Genomic DNA, 17951 nt, shown 5'->3' on the forward strand with positions numbered 1-17951 from the left:
AGTCCAATTTATAAATGTTTTCATGCTTTTGTTTTATCTAAGAAATCTTTGCTAACTCACAGTCGCAAAGATTTTTCTCTTACATTTCCTTCTAGAAATTTTATAGGTTTAAGTTTCACATTTAGTTCTAATATCCATTTTGAGTTATATTTTTATACGGTATGATATATAGGTGGAAGTCTACTTTCTGCATATGGCTTTCTGGTTGTTTCAGTGCCATTTGTTGAAAGACTATTCTTTCCTCCCACTGAATTACCTTTGAATCTTTTTCAAAAATCAGTTGACCATATATGTGTGGGTCAGTTTCCAAATCCTCTACTCTGTCCATTGATTCACTTGTCTAGCTCTTCCACATCACACTGTCTTGATGACTTTAGCTTTAAAATCAGTCTTGAAATCAGAAAGTGCAAGTCTTACAACCTTATTCTTCTTTTACAAAATTGGTTGGGCTATTAGGTCCTTTGCATTTCCATATAAATATTTTAGAATCTGATTAACAATTTCTATAAAAAGGCAGCGGAGATTTTTGACTGGGATTATGTTAAATGTATATAAAAATAGAGGGATAATTAAAATTTTAAGAATATTAAGTCTTCCAATTCATGAACATAGTATATCTCTTCATTTATTTCTTTAATTTACTCTTTAATTTTTTTTCAGGAATGCTTTGTAGTTTTCCTTTTCTCATCTGTAAATATGGTGAATTACATTGATTAACTTCAAATGCTAAATGAACCTTGCATTCCTGGAAGAAACCCACTTGATCATGGTGTATTATTCTTTTCATATATTATTGCATTCCATTTGTTAAAATTTTGTTAAGAATTTTTGCATCTATATTCATGAGATATGTTAGTCTATAGTTTTCCAAAGAGTTTGTATAGAATTAATATTTTTTCTTCTTTAAATGTTTGGTTGAATTTATTAGTAAAGCTGTCTGGGCATAGGCTTTTCTCTCTGGTAGGGTTTTTAATGACCAGTTTAATTTCTTTAATAGATGACCTGAATAGCCCCATATCTATTTCTTCTTGAGTGAGCTTTGAAAGTTTGTATCTTTCAAGGAATTTGTCCAATTCATCTAAGTTGTCAATTTATCAAGAGAAAGTTGTTTATATTATTTCTTTATTTCACTTTTAATATCTATAGGATTTCTAATGATGTCAGGTCACTCATTCCTGGTATTGGTAATTTGTGCTTCTTCTTCTTTTATTCTGATCAGTCTGGCTAGAGGTTTATCAATTTTACTGATCTTCTCACATAATCAGTTTTTTGCTTCATTTGCATTCTCTATTTTTTTCTGTTTTACATTTTATTAATTTCTACTCTGATCTATTCTGATTTATTATTTCCTTTTTTCTTCTTACTTTGGGCTTAATTTGCTCTTCTTTTTCTAGTTTCTTAAGTTGGATGTTGGGATCACTGATTTGCAAATGATCTTCTTTTCTAATGTAAGCATTTGATGCTATAAATTTTCCTTAGCTACATCCCACAATTTTGCTGTTCCATTTTCACTTTTATTCAGTTCAAAATACTTTGTAATTTCACTCTGCTTTCTTCTTTGAATCATGGATTATTTATTTTCTGTATTTTAATTAGGGTTATGTAATATTCTTTAGTTTCTAAATATTTGGGGATTTTCTTTTCTTTTTTTAATTTTTAATTTAGGAGACAGAGTCTTGTTATTTTGCCCAGGCTGGCCTCAAACTCCTGGCCTCAAGCAATTCTTCTGCCTTAGCCCTCCAAGTAGCTAAGACAACAGGTGTGTGCCAACTGTGCCTGGCTTATTCAAGGATTTTCTGATATCTTCCTGTTATTTATTTCTAATTACTCCCCGCTCTGGTCAGAGAGCATACTCTGTTCTTGAATTGACTTGAACACTTTTAAATTTATTGAAATATTTTTTATGTACTAGAATATAGTCTCTCCTGGTAAATGTTTCATGTATAATTGAAAAGAACATATATTCTGCTGTTTTGGGGTAGAATGTTCTCTAACTGTCAATTAAGCCAGGTTTGTTGATAGTGTTATTCAAGTCTTCTGTAGACTTACTGATTGTATACTTATTTATCAATTATTAGGAAGGAGGTATTGAAATCTCTGACTATGGTTGTGAACTTTTCTATTTCTTCTTGTAGTTCTATCAGGTTTTGGTTTGTGTATTTCAAAGCTGTGTTTTTAAGTGCATAAATGTTAAGCTTTGTTATGTCTTCCTGATGTGTTTTTCCCTTCAGCTTCATGAAATCACCCTCTTTATCACTGTAATATTCTTTTCTCCAAACTCTACTTTGCCTAATGTTAATATAGCTACACTGCTTTGTTTTTCATTAGTGTTAGCCTGATGTATCTTTTTCCTTCCTTTTACTTTTAACATGTTTGTGTCTTTATATATAAAGAAGGATTCTTGTAGGCAGCATATAGTTGGGTCATGCTTTTTCATTCAATCTGACAATCTTTGGCATTCAATTAGGGTGTTTAGACCACCCATATCTAGCGTGATTATTGATATGGCTGGGATTACATATACATAAACCATCTTGTTATTTGTTTTTTGTTTGTCTCATTTGTCCTTTATTATCTTTTTCTGCCTTATTTTGATTGAGTACTTTTTATCTCCTTTACTGGCTTAACTATAACTGTTGTGTTATCTTAGGTTGCTTTAGGGTTTATAGTATACATTTTAAACTTACCACAATCGGCCATCAAGTGATGTTATAGTATTTAACAAAGTATAAGAAACTTACAACAGTATACTTTCACTTCACTGCTAGCTCTTGGACTATTGTTATTCATTTTTACTTCTACATATCTTATAAACCTCACGCTAAGTTATTATTTTTATTGGTAATCATTCATGTGCTTGTCACAGTTCTCCTCCTAGACTATAAATTATTTGAAAATGGGATTCACATCTGAATCAGTGTTGGCATTCAATTGATATTCAAAATCTTTTTTTTTCCAATGAATGGTAGAGAGAATGAGGGAACCAGTGGCAAAATGGCTCTGCTGCTTACCAAGGTGAAGCCCTGGACTGGCCCGGCCAATGTAGAAATACACGATGGCAGCAACACCCATGTTAACCAGGGTATACACCCACTGTATCACAAACATGATGAGAAGGGACCCAACAGCCTGTGAAAACAGAGTAGGAAGAGCAAATCACCTAATGGCTTTCTACATGGTAAGCAAGCCACAAGGCTAATGTCTTCAGCAACAACATTCCCTCTCATCAACTTCTGATCACTGTAAAAGTCTGAATAATTGAAGTTTATGAAGAATTCAAAAAACCTCACTTAAGCAGATATTTGGGCAGATATCCTCTGAAAATAACTCTTTAATTAAAACTATCAACTAGATATTCTATCTTATCTCCTTGTCCCATTCCTCCCTATAAGAAACAAATTAGGATGAAAGTATGATAACTTAGCGTACCTTAAAATTTAGTAACCCAGAAGTTATCATAGACAATTATTTAAAAAGGAAATTATTGATTAAAATAAGCGGTTCATTAAATGTAATCTTGCCATATGTAGTCTCATCTAAATTCTAATACAACAGGCAAATCACATTGCTTCTAATTAGGCCCTCCATCTTTCCTCCCCCACAGCCCAAGATCACACATGTGTCCACCTGAACTCTGTCCCAAAAACAACTGAGATCAAGATGAAGTTACTCACCCCCAACAGGGAGACCCAGGGGTTGCACATGTGGGTATAGAAAGAAGTGGATCTTCTCCAGACATCTTGTTCTTGGAGCCTGGACTTCAGGAAGAAATCTAAAAAATAGCCAAATATTTGGCTGCCAAATTGCTATCAACCCTCTACTGTTTTTTAGGAAAATATACCTATGAGCTCCTCTTCCCCAATTTTGTAACTTAGCCTAAAAGACATCTCCCAGGGCTTGCTCTTGGAGAAGGAAGAAAGAAGTGTTTATGGCCTCCCACCAGCCAAGGATCTGAGAAAGAAAGAGAAGAAAGAGACAGAGTGGAAAGGAAGGTCCTCTGATGCTCAAGGCACAACTGTCCAGATATGTCATCTGGGGCAACTGGAAACTCAGCTCTCCCCTCTTTTTCAGATGTAAGGTGTTAGAGTGGGAGAACTAGACATCTGGTATTCTTGGCTTCCAGGTGTGACCACCGGGACTGCTAGGGCAGGTTGGCTTTTGTCTAATGAGAGATGGTCTTTGCTACCTTCTGACTCTGAAAGTTAGCTCATGTTAGACCTGTCTCAGGTATCAACCAGAAACTGATGAAGGAGAAAGATGGAGGGAGAATAGCTCCTCTGATTCCTTCCTCGGGCAATTGAAATGGCTGAGGGGAAAGGGGCCTGGCAATAAACAAATGCATGATCCTGCCTCATCCTTTCAGGCACAACAGGGCTTCTCAGAGCTATGTCATGTTCTATTCAGCTCTGCATTCTCAGTTTACAGTTGGTTCCAGAAGCGCTCAATTTAAAAATAATAATAATTTTTTAATGTCAGAGTAGTGAAGTTTGGGCTTTTAGTGTAAGCCTCACCCAAATAGTGTACACTGTAGCCATTAGGCAATTTCTCATCGCTCAATCCCACCCTCCTACCTTTCCAACTCTCCAACGTCTATTACTCCACAATCTGTGTCAATGTGTACACATTATTTAGCTCCCACTTATAAGTGAAAACATGAGGCATTTGACTTTCTATTTCTGCAGAAATGCTCAATTTAACTATGAAAATGCATCTAGATTGTTTAACAATATGGTCTAATCACCATGAACACCACAATAATGTTTCAAATAAATGACATGTTGAATTAACTTCGCAGTATGTTTATACTTCATTTCAACACTAAAACTTCAGGTGTTCTCAACCTTCATAGTTTGTTGCTCAGGAAATATAGTAGAAAGCTCCCTACATAGCCCTTCTCTGTTCTCCAATATCAAATTTCCACTTCAGCCAAACTGTCTTGACTGTGCCATCTCCTCTGCCAAGCCCTTCCTTCTTCACTACGGTCCAAATCCTGTCTCATATACCAGTGTTCTTCCTCACGTCAACCACTCCTGATGTGTTGGTTCCTGGAATCTATCTGGGATCCACGTCTCATGGATCCCCTAGCCCTCTGCTTATCTAACTCCTATGCATCCCTCAGGTCTCAGCTCAGTTATCACTTCCTCAGGGAAATCAGCCCCCACAGGAAAATCTAAATATATTCCCACATACCATTAATATTTCCTTATGGCCCATTTCCTTCACAGCACTTACCATCATTTATAGTTGTATACTTATTTACATGTTTCTATGCCCACTGGATTATATGCTTCATGGGGGCAGGGTCCACATCCATCTTGAGCCTAGGGCTTGGCATGTAGCAGAACTCACTAAGTATTCCTAGTCCAAGTCTCCCATCCTCTCTGGTCACTGTTGCTTTATGACCTAGCCCCTTTGAAGCACATGCCATCAGACTATTTCACACCCTACCCTTCATCATTACAGTCTTTTACCAAGTTGTCATTCTTCTCTTGCTTGTTAAATATTTCAGCCCCTGGTTCACCATCTTTTTCTCTATCAGCATCCATTGTCATCCTTGGTGACTTCTACAAAAACAACTCATCCAAAGCCCTACTTTCCGATTCCTCGAAATCCTCATACTAATAATCTTTTCTTTCACTCATCCCAACTGTCAACTCCCTTAGCTGCACTTGCGGTGTGTCATTACCAGTAACCTTACACTTCCTAAATCATGACTTTAAGCAATCTACTCTCAGCCCATAACCTCCTTTAAAAACAATGTTAAGCTCATTTGCTCTGCTGTTCCTCATTCCAACCATTCATAGTCTACAGAGGGACCTTTAGATAATTTGCCTTAGTATGTTTTTTATTTCCATCACCTACCTCCCACTTTCCCTAACCTCTTACCTACATACACATCTGCTCCCATGCTTCAGAATTACTCAGCAGCCTCATACCTAGGCAACTCATCCTCCTACTCTCTGATAGAACAAATTTACAAGCTCTCTTCTCCAAAGAGAACTTTTCATGTTCTCTCATCACCCAATTAGCCAATTCACTTGCATCTATACCCTCTATTCTGCCTTCCTTCCTTTCACGGTGGATGAACAGCCTCTGATCCTAACTAAGGCCCATCCCTCCACTTGTGCCAGGATCCCATCCCTTTTGGCCTGTTCAAGGACTTTGTTCTCACATCATCAATTTTTCTGTCCCCTACTGAATCATTCCCAACAAATACAAATATACTGTTATCTCTCCCTAAACAAATGTCTACAGGTCACCCCTAGTTATTGTCCTATTGCTGTGTCTCCCTTATAGCAAACCTCCTCAAAAGAATTGCCTATGCAGTCTCTATATCCCATTATTTCCCCAACCCACTCTTATGATTGTATCCACTTTTCCACTAAAACTACTCTTACCAAAGTTGCCAATGATTTGAATCTTTTCAAATTCTGTGGTCAACTCCTAGCCCTCATCCCATTTGATCTTTCAGGCAGCATCTGATACATGTGATCACTTTCTCCTTCTTGGAACAATTAGCCTCTAAGATGCCTCACTCTCTTGATTTTTCTATGTCACTGCCCACTCTCTCAGTCTTCTTTGCTGGCTCGCCTCCTCCTTCCAGCCTGAAAATATTGGAGTATTCCAACATTCAGTCTTCAGCACTCCTTTTTTCCATGTATACCCACTCCTAAGAGATTTCTTCTAGTCTCATGGCTTTAAATGCTACTGATATATTGATGACTCCAAGTTTACATCATCCTCGACCTCTCCCTTGAACTTAAGTTTTGAATAGCTCATTGTCTTCTCAGTATCACCCATTAGTTGGCTAATAAGCACCTTAAACTTAACATGACTAACACAGAAATCTATTCACCTCAAATCTTCATTTGAATAAATAACACCACCATTTACACAAACATGTAAGATTCATCCTGACTCCCTTCTTTCTCTCACACCTATACTTATTCCATCCGTAAACCTTGTTGATTCTACTATCAGAATATATTCTGGATACAATGACTCCTAACTGCCTCCATTGCTCCCATCCTAGTCCAACCCACTTTCATCTTTCATCCATTTACTGCAGCGGGCTCCTGTGGTACAGACCACAGCTAGAGTACAGTCCACAGGATTTCTCACTGTTAGGTGTAACCATGTGACTAAGTTCTCAGCAACAGGATGTGAACAGAAGCACTGAGTGCCACTCCTGGCCCAAGGTCTTTAAGAGAATGTGTGCCTCTTCTCTGTGCACTTTCCCCTTCCTCTGCCTGAAATCTGAATGTGGTAACTCAGTCTTGACTCTTCACACGACTAGGTCCGAGGGCACAGTGAAGTCATACAAATGGCAGGAGCCTGGATCCCTGAGTGGATGCATGGAAGAGAGCCTCCCACGGAGTTGGAACACCCTTCTTGCACTGTAAAGCAAGTAAATAATATTTTTTGGTTATTTGTTTAGCCTACCCTAATTAATATACCTCCAAATTGGCCTTGGCTCTCTCTCTTACCTCTAAAAGCCAGTGATCTTCTTAAAGACTGACTCTGGGCACATTGTAGCTGTAGCTAGAACTTTCAGCACCTTCCATCACACTCACAATGGCCCACATGGCCCTATACAGCACTGCCCCCCACTTTCCTCACTGGACCCCTCTCATCTCTCTTCCCTGGCTCACTGCTCTCCAGTCACTACTGGGCCTCTGCCATTCTTGATGAGTTGCCAGTCCAGTTCCCACCTGGACTTTTTTACATGCCAGGTCCTCTACCTGGAACTCTTGTTCTACTTCTCTGCATGGCTCACTGCTTCATGCAATTCAGTTCTCCATTAAAATATCATCTTCACAGTGAGATCTTTTCTAATAAACCTACCTGAAACAGTGCATCTTCCTCCCCACCCTGGTCTTTCTTTATCCCATTACTCTATTATTATTCATTATACTTATCACTTACTGACATCACAGTATGGTATTTGCTTGTTTACCATATGTCTTCCCCTACTAGAATGTAAGCTCTACAACAGCAAAAACCTTCTATGTCTATTCAGCATGTTCCCCCAGCACTTGGGACGGTGTCTGGAATGTACGAGGTATTCCATACATGTGGGTGAATGAATAAATCATTCTACACCTTAAGAAGACTTCATCCTCTCAACATCTATTTGCATTCATCATGTGCCTCCAAGTATTATGCTTATCTTTTTTTACATCTGTACCTTCAGGGATAAGGACCCTCTTTTATATTCTAAATGCCAACTCTAGGCATTTAGAAGTTTGTGAATAGGAAGTGCTCAGTAAAAGTCTCCTTAATAATTATGGATTAAAATAAAGTCTGCAAGATTGATCTGAATGGATGGCTCTATTACTTTTCAAAAAATAAATAATTGTGTTATGATTGCCATTAATTAAATTGTATAGTTTTAACAATTTAATTAAATTGGTTATTTGTTTAGTTTTGTACTTATCACTTATTGACATCACAGTGTGTATTTGCTTATTTATCATATGTCTTCCCCTACTAGAATGTAAGCTCTACAACAGCAAAAACCTTCTATGTCTATTCAGCATGTTAAATTGTATAGTTTTAACAATTTAATTAATGGCAATCATAATTATTTTAAAAATTGTTTAATTTTAACAATTTAATTAATGGCAAACATAGGCTTAGTAAAATACAGTTGCCCTCTTGGTTATTAAGAAGGAACACTAGGCCGGGCACAGTGGCTCACACCTGTAATCCCAGCACTTTGGGAGGCCAAGGGGCAGGTGCATCACAAGGTCAAGAGATCGAGACCATCCTGGCCAACATGGTGAAACCCCGTCTCTACTAAAAAAAATACAAAAAATTAGCTGGGCATGGTGGAACGCACCTGTAATCCCAGCTACTTGGGAGGCTGAGGCAGGAGAATTGCTTAAACCCAGGAGGCTGAGGTTGCAGTGAGCCAAGATCACACCACTGCATTCTAGCATGGGCAACAGAGCAAGACTCTCTCAAAAAAAAAAAAAAAAAAGAAGAAACACTATTGGTTAAGAACTTATATTTTTGCCTCTCTCTGAGACCTGTCACCTATTAAAGCTCACCCTTTTACAACACTTGATCTTACACAACCTCAATTTTACTGAACCTAAAGGGAATTGTGTGTGTGTGTGTGTGTGTGTATGTGTGTGTGTTCTGAGGAACTTGGGCAGAAGTAGTAGGAAAGGTTTGTCCTCTAGGCAGCCACAATGCTGTTTTATATATCAGCAATGTAAGGGAAAATTTATGCAAAGATGCTCAATGACTCTTTGAATAGGTACTGTAAAATAGACAATTATTCATAATTCTGAATAGCTAGGGTTTCAAAACTCTTCCAAAGTGACTAGAGGAATTTTTTTTCTTGTCTCAGATTTTGCTGGAGAAAGCAAGTTGTACAAACTTGTCAGAGGGGCAGGGGACAGCTTCTCATGCTAGAAATACTAGGAAGTTACAACTAGGCAGGTAACTTTACTTTATTAAGCCTCTACTCATAAAACAAACAAGCATGCATCGTGCATGTTAAAAATGCTACACATAACAAATATAAGGCAAAATATTAAATTGACTTTTAAAATCTAGTGATATGTCTAAGTTCTATGTTCACAGCAGATATAAACACTTTAAGCATAAAGGAGGAAACCCCAATTATGTTAATTTTTAAATAATAGATTTAAGTAATTTTATAGAAATCACTTAAATATTAAACCCTCTGTGAAAATTCACTTCATATCTTTATCAGAATAAATAAACACATAGTTCTAATTAGCATGTATAAACTGATAACGTATATTGCCTTAGTCCACACAGAATCATGTTTAAAGTCCATGTGGTATTTTATCATGTTGATGTTATAATTTGCTTAACCACTTTCCAAATGCTGAGCACTTAAGTTATTTCTAATTTGTCATTAGCACAAACAATGCAGCTATGACAATCTTGTACACATTTTTTGGTTTGTTGTTTGGCTGATTTGGGGTTGTTTCCTCGATAAACAGTTCCCTCAAATAGACTTACTAAGTCAGGGCAATTAAACAGTTTTGTGTTTCTTGTTACATCTTGAAAGATCATTCTCCACAAACAATGAACCAGAGGGACTTCCAGCCATGGCAGTATGAAGAGGTCAGTGAATCTTCTCCACACACACACACACACACACACACACACACACACACGTATAAAACTAGACAAAATAGTCCAAAACACTTACTTCAGAGCTCCAGAAATTTACCAGATGAAGAAAACAAATTGAGAAGTATTTATTTTTCAAAAATTTCTAAGCTGAGGGTAAGAAACATGAAAGTCTGCAGCCTTCTTGCCTAAGCTGCTCCCATTAAGCATGAAGCTGGTCAGAAACCAACAGTTTGCTGTCAGAGGGGCAAAGTTGATCCGAAGCCAGGGCAAAAGGCTGTGGCTTTATATGCTAAATATGATAAGCACAGTAGAAAAATGAATGGGGAAAATCCTTGCTAGCCTGAAAGTGCAGACCCAGCTAGGGTGAGCAGAAGACCAGCAGAAATTTAATGGGGAGATCCTGGAAATGAGAGCACCATAGAAAGACTAGATAACCTCCCCACATTCCCCTGGATGACTAGAAAACTATGCCCATGCCTGGGGAGGCCTGAAAGAACCTGGCAAAACATAAAACTCAGAGGAGAATGGGGAACTAATTGGATCCAGTTTTGACTATGCTTCCCAAGTGACACACAGATCCACTGGCAGAGAGCAGAACCTTAAGGGCTATGCAGACACAGGGGGCAACTCCTAGGAAGCAAGGCTAAACACATAAGAATAAAAAGCTGACTAACGATATCAGCAGCCACACACCACGGGGGAGGCAGATGCCACAGTTGAAATCCAGGCAATTTACTAAAATAAACAAAAAACCAAAAACTCAGAAATATATATCAGAATAAAGAGTTGCTACAATACATTATTTAAATTGTCTAGTTTTTAACCAAAAATTACAAGACATGCAAAAAACCCAGAAAACTGTGATCCATGCTCAGGAAAGAAAAACATCAAGTAAAAGAAACTAACTGAGTAGGTTCATATGTTGTATTTAGCAGACAAAGACTGCAAACTTCAAAGCAGCTGTTAAAAATATATTTAAAGAATTAAAGAAAACTATAATGTTAATGAGAAAAAAATTCAGATGACAAGGACTTTAAAAATAAAGAATACCAACAGAGAAATATAAACTAAAGGCCAGGTACAGTGGCTCATGCCTGTAATCCCAGCACTTTGGGAGGCTGAGGCATGCAGATCCCCTAAGGTCAGGAGTTTGAGACCAGCCTGGCCAACATGGTGAAACCCCATCTCTACTAAAAATAAAAAATTAGCTGAGCATGGTGGTGGGCATCTGTAATCCCAGCTACTCAGGAGGCTGAGGCAGGAGAATCGCCTGAACCCAGGAGGTGGAGGTTGCAGTGAGCCGAGATCACACCATTGCACTCCAGCCTGGGCAACAAGAGCGAAACTGTTTCAAAAAAGAGAGAGAGAGAAATACAAACTATAAAAAAGAACCAAATGAAAACTCTACAGTTAGAAAGCACAGTAACAGAAATGAAAAATGTACTAGATGCTATCAACAGAAGATTTGAGATGACAGAGGAAAGAATCAGTGAACTTCAAGACAAAAATGATCCAAAGTGAAGAACAGAGGGGGAAAGGTGGAAGCAAAGGAAAGAGAGTCTCAGAGGCCTAATGGGATAATGTCAAGTATATCAACAAATATGTAATGGAAGTCCCACAGGGACAGGAGAAAAAGAAAGGGCAGAAAAAATATTTGAAGAAATATTAGCCAAAAACTTCCCAAATTTGATGAAAAACTTTAATCAACAGGAAAGAAAGAATCAATTGATGTTGCCTCTAGCAATGTGTACATACACCTAATTATCACAAATCTGCGATTTTTATTTAAATTTTTATAGCTTAATAGATATGCAATTATATATATTTATTATTATTATTTTTTAAAAATAGAGTCTCACTCTTATTGCCCAGGCTGGAGTGCAATGGCATGATCTCGACTCACCGCAACCTCCACCTCCCAGGTTCAAGTGATTCTCCTGCCTGAGCCTCCTAAGTAGCTGGGATTACAGGCATGTGCCACCATGCCCGGCTAATTTTTGTATTTTTAGTAGAGATGAGGTTGGTCAGGCTGGTCTCGAACTCCTGACCTCAGGTGATCCACCTGCCTTGGCCTCCCAAAGTGCTGGGATTACAGGCATGAGCCACCATGCCCAGCTTAATGATATCTTAAAGATGATTTAATTTGTGTTCATTTAATCAATATCATGGCCTAGTTCAAAACAAATACCCATTGCAAGTGTTGGCATACACACTGTGTAGTGGTTAAGAGCACAGGTTTGACAGTCAGATTGACCTGGGTTCAAATTCTGACTGTCTCCTATCATGAGCAAGTGTTTAACTTCTCTGAGCCTCAGTTTTATCATCTGTAGAAAGACAGAACAATGCCTAAATCTGGGCTTCAGTGAAATAGCTCATATTAAATGCTAATCTCAGTGCCAGGCACATAGGATGTGCTCAGTAAGTGCTGGCTATTTTTAGCTACTAATAATACTTAACAATAAGAATTCATTTGTTGAATGGACATGAATGAGTGAGCATTGATTTTTCAAATGTAAAACTTTATATTTATCTCACCTGACATCTTTTCAGTAAAATCTGGATTTTGACCTTCCTGTTTTTAAAAATAATACGCTTTGGAAGGTATGCTTTCATCAGTTGTGTTTTGTCAGAATAATTGTTTCCTTCTGTGACACTGTGTTGTACAAATGTTTTTTATTTCTATTTAATCAGATATCTTGTCTTTGATGATGTCTACATAGTTAAAAATATCTCTCTTGCACAGCTGTTGTAAATAAATAATTCTTGTGTATATAAGGTATAAAATACAGCCTCAAGTTAATTTTTAAAATCCATGCTTTCAGGAATATTTATTCCATTGTGATTTGATTATTATTATTTTATAGCATCTGGTTTGTCAACGATTAGGTTCTTATAATAGTTTAACTCCTTCTATTTGATCAATGCTTCAGTGTTTTAGCCAATATTTGCTCAATTGCTCATCAATTCAAGTAGGCTTTACTGAGTGTTTGCTACATTATGTGTACTGTGTGGGAATATTGTGATGAGTACAGAGGTAAAAAGACATAGTTTGAAAACGAAGGAATCTGACAATCTAGTGGCAAAGAAATGAGTTTAATATTTATTTCCTTAAGATAGACAAATAAACCTAAAGACAAATGTGTGAACAAATGTGATATAAATATGATGTGACATAAATATGAGATAATAGTTTATATTACTAATATGAATCAAATGTTATGGTTGCACAGTGGAAGACATCAGAGAATCCTCCTCCAAAAGGGGTGAAAGTGGATCTTAAAAGTCAGATGGATTTTAAATGATGTCAGAGTTTTCCAGATGGAGAAGGGGGAGGTGAAGCAATCGGAGGAGGCAGAACAGGGTGTATGAAGGCAGGAAGGAATAAAGAACATGGTGTGTTTAGGACATCAGTTTGGGTGAAAGTGGAACGCACAGTGCATGGGTTGTCATGAGAAGTGTGGCCAGGAACGTAGGTTAGGGCTGCATTGCGAAGAACCTTGCATCGTACATACTATCTGGGACTTCACATGGAAGGGGTTAAATTCCAGCAAGCATTTTTAAGTAAGAGAGACATGATGAGAGTTTTATTTTAGAAAGATCATTCAGTGGGCAGCATGAAGGAGAAATGGGATGGGGGAGAGTCTTGGAGACTTAGCAAGAGTCCAGGTACAAGATGATGAGGGTCTGCACCAAAGTAAAGGCAGCAGGGAGTGGGAGAGAGGGAATGGTCAGCAACACCTATGACATTTCTAAGACTAGGCAGCTGGACAGCGACCACTTCCTTGATTAAACATTGCAGACTGTCCACGTCTCTCCTGAAAATCCAATGAGAAGACAGAAAAGGAATGAAACAGACATAAACCCATAAACACGAAGAGAATGAGAGAGGAAAAATAAAAACAAGTCCTGGAAGATGGAAAGGTGACAGTAGTGACAGACTGAGCAGAGCAGAGGAGAGTGAACCCTAGGGCCTCCAGAGAGGATGCTGGCAGGGAGCAGCCTAGTTCATTCCGGCAGACCAGCTTCAGGACCAGGAAGCACCACATCCCACGCAGTGGTAAGGTATAGGTGGCTGTGGGAGGTCTATATTTGTTGTATACCAAGATCCTTTTCTCTGCCTATGAAGCCAAGTAACAACCCTTCCGTTGCCCAATTCCCTCCTCAAGGGGGTTTTCCTTTGAAACAATCAAGCCAGAGAGTGCCTAAACTTGGCACAGCAGGCACAGCAAAGAGTGTGGAAATGGAACTTGAAGCCAGGGAATTAAATGAACATCTATACCCTAAACAGTGAGACCCCTCTCCAACTCACTCACCTCATCCTGTTCCCAGAACGCCCGTACCTATCTGTGTGTCCCTCGGGCAAGGGATTAAAGAATCTCCTCTAGAGGAAAACGCTGAAGAGCCCAAGAGAAAAACCTCTAGATATTCACATTTGGGGGTCCTCCAGTAAAAGTCTAGCCCACTCCTCCTTATTCTACAGTAAGGTGCCCCAATTAACAAGCCCTGCTAATGTACAAAGCTCTTCTAAACAGTTTTTTAGTACTTCACTTAAAAAAAAAAAAAAAGAGAGACAGGCTCACCCTGTCACCAAGGCTGGAGTACAGTGGCATGATGATGGCTCATTGTAGCCTCAACCTCCCAGGCTCAAGCAATCCTCCCACCTCAGCCTCCTGAGTAGCTGGAACTACAGGCATGTGCCATCACACTTGGCTCATTGAAAAAAAATTTTTGTAGACACAGGGTCTCAATATGTTACCTAGGCTGGAGTGCAGTGATGTGATCACCACTCACTGCAGCTTCAACTTCCCAGGCTCAAGTTGTCTTCCCACCTCAGCCTCCCAAGTAGCTGAGACTACAGGCATGTGCCACTATACCCCCACTAATTTTTTAGTTTTTTGTAGCAGCCGGATCTCGCTATGATGTCCAGGCTGGTCTTGAACTCCTGGGCTCAAGCATTCCTCCTGTCTCAGCCTCCCAAAGTGCTGGATTACAGGTGTGAGCCACCGTGCCCAGCGAGTGCTTCACTTTTAAGTACAAAAAGAAGTCAAAAGATCAATGGACATTTTAGTAAAAGCCTCCAAGATTTAAAAAAAAAAAAAAAAGAGAGAGAGAAAGAGAGAGCCCAAACCAAAGAGAAAAGAATTAAAGAAAACAGGAACAGTGAAAGGAACAGAAAAACTTTTTAAAATTATTTTTACTTTTATTTTTAGAGACAGGGTCTTGCTCTGTCGCCCAGGCTGGAGTGCGGTGGAGTGATCATAGCTCATTGTAACTTTGAATTTCTGGGCTTAAGAGATCCCCCCACCTCGCCTCTGGAGTAGCTGGGGCTACAGGCATATGCCACTATGCCCAGCTAACTTCCCTTTTAATTTTTGTAGATAAGGGGTCTCACTATGTTGCCCAGGCTGATCTTGAACTCCTGGCCTCAGGTGATCCTCCTGCCCCAGCCTCCCAAAGTGCTGGGATTACAGGTATGAGCCACCATGTCCAGCCTCAGAAAAAAATTTTAAAGGAGGAAGATCAATAATAGTATCAGAGAGAGAAGATAAGCCATTGTACTCATAGAACAAAAATAGATGATGTTCAAATTAGAAAAAAAAAAAAAGACAAGGACAAATTAGATCACAACCAAGAGGTCTTGGAAATTAAAAACTGCATAATTGTGGCATAGACTGATAGTTGCTACCTTCTCTCTCCTCCTTTCTTAGGAAAAAAAGAAAAAACACATAATTTTATGTAAAGTAGTAATATGACCAGTTAAAAAACAATTTTATCAGCCTTCTTTGCAGTTTGTTGTAATCACATGACTAAATTCCAACCAATGAAATATGAGAAGTTGGAATGGGACTTTTGAGGAAGCCTCCTCCAAATGACTCAATTTAGAGGCTCACCCTTTTGCCCTTTTTCCCTCCCCTTTTTCTAGTGCCTGGAATATAAATGTAATGGCGTGACCCCAGCAACCACATGTTGGATCACAGAACAATATACTAAGTGATAAAGGAGCATGGGTCACTCAGGACCATGGAGCTGCCATGGCAGCCATGGACTGCCCACCTCTGGATCCTTGTGTATGAGCTAGATGAAGTCACTATTATTTTGCAATTTTGTTATCCTCAGTGAAAACTAATCGTGACTGATACAACAACCAACACTTTAAAAAAAAATCATTAGAAGCCTTGGGAGAGAAAATCCATGAAATATCCCAGAAAAAAAACAACAAATAAATGAAAAATAGGAAAGAGAAAAAGAAAGAAGATTAGAGAACCATTTAAGAAGATACAAAATCGAGATAATAGAGGGGGGATGGAGGGATGGGGGTGGGGAATTATCAAAGAAAAACTATGTAAAAGCATGACTTTGGTAACAAATCTCTTGTTTCCTGGATCTGACACAGAAGTGTGGTAACAAGAGGAATTCTAAGACAACAGCTTTGTAGCAGACCTAGCAAACAAACAATCTAGAGTGGAACAGAAGGATGGAGCCATAGGACAGAGGGGAAAAAAGAAAAGAATACATTTCTGAAGAATTGGAGCATTTTGAAAATAACACAAAAAGGCATTTGACAGATCTGCCAGAGCATTTAAAGAAAAATGATGACAGAAAACCAAGCAAAGAAAAAACTAAGGCAATTATTAATTCCAGGAAACAGCAAAAGTTGAGCAAAAAAGGAAATGTAATCATAGTGTAACATATGGCTCAGAACTGAGCAATATTTACTTAGTCATGATAACAAGAATACTAGCTTTTAATTTAATAAAAAACTGTGAGATAACTACTCTGGGGGCATTAAATAAGGGGAAGTCAGAGTGGCATATAAGAGTTAATCCAGGCAGGGTGTGGTGGCTCACGCCTGTAATTTCAGCACTTTGGGAGGCTGAGGTGGGCAGATCACTTGAGGTCAGGAGTTCAAGACCAGCCTGGCCAACATGGTGAAACCCCATCTCTACTAAAAATACAAAAATTAGCTGGGTGTGGTGGTGGGTCCCTGTAATCTCAGCTACTTGGGAGGCTGAGGCAGGAGAACCACTTGAACCCGGGAGGTGGAGGTTGCAGTGAGCTGATATCGCACCAAATCCTCATTTACCATAACAGCAACTCAAAAGATGATGTCAGAAACTGACATATCAAGAAGTAGCAACGCAAATACATTATTTAGTGACAGATTAACAGAAGAAGCATATTTTTGGTTCAAAGTGGGATTTTCTGGGAATGGGACTGGAAATAGAGAAGGGTAAAAGGGGTGGTATAAAAGAGTAGGAACTACTGTTTCTGGTTATGTGACTTTTAATATTATTTGGCTTATTAAATTGTACACTTATTACATTGATTAAAATAAAATAATTTTTATTTTTAATTAAAAGTTCCCCAGAAATTTAGAGGCAAAGAAGGAAAAACAGGTTTCTGGGAGAACTTAAAACACTAGGTTTTTGGGGTTTTTTGTTGTTGTTGTTGTTGTTGTTTTGTTTTGAGATGGAGTCTCACTCTGTCACCCAGGCTGGAGTGCAGTGGCATGATCTTGGCTCACTGCAACCTCTGCCTCCCAGGTTCAAGCAACTCTCCTGCCACTGCAACCTCCGCCTCCTGGGTTCAAGCAATTCTCCTGCCTCAGCCTCATGAGTAGCTGGGATTACAGGCACCAGCCACCATGCCTGGCTAATTATTTGTATTTTTAGTAGAGACAAGGTTTCACCATGTTGGTCTGGCTGGGATTACAGACGTGAGCCACCGCGCCCGGCCAAAACACTATTTTTCAGACACCTCCTTCTATGTCCCTCATCTCCTCCTCTTTGCCCACACCTGTCTGTATATAGCTCCAGGGAGAGCATAATGTA

At 38.8% G+C, this 17951-nt stretch overlaps 1 protein-coding gene across 7 annotated transcripts in view; it reads right to left on the reverse strand.

Moving 5' to 3' along the window:
- SLC12A8 (solute carrier family 12 member 8) overlaps positions 1-17951 on the reverse strand; it is a 130714-nt gene that overhangs the window by 7982 nt on the left and 104781 nt on the right. For 6 of the 7 annotated variants that reach the window (XM_055110368.2, XM_057301880.2, XM_063602552.1 and 3 more), the window contains 2 exons: positions 3675-3772; positions 3012-3129 (listed from right to left, as the gene is read on the reverse strand). The exons of the other annotated variant lie outside the window; for it this stretch is intronic. In XM_055110368.2, coding sequence (XP_054966343.1) covers positions 3012-3129; positions 3675-3772 — 216 coding nt within the window. The remainder of the gene's footprint in view (positions 1-3011; positions 3130-3674; positions 3773-17951) is intronic. 7 annotated transcript variants of the gene reach the window in all.

This window comes from Pan paniscus, chromosome 2 (assembly GCF_029289425.2).
Source record: "Pan paniscus chromosome 2, NHGRI_mPanPan1-v2.0_pri, whole genome shotgun sequence".
Classification (NCBI taxonomy): Eukaryota; Metazoa; Chordata; class Mammalia; order Primates; family Hominidae; genus Pan; species Pan paniscus.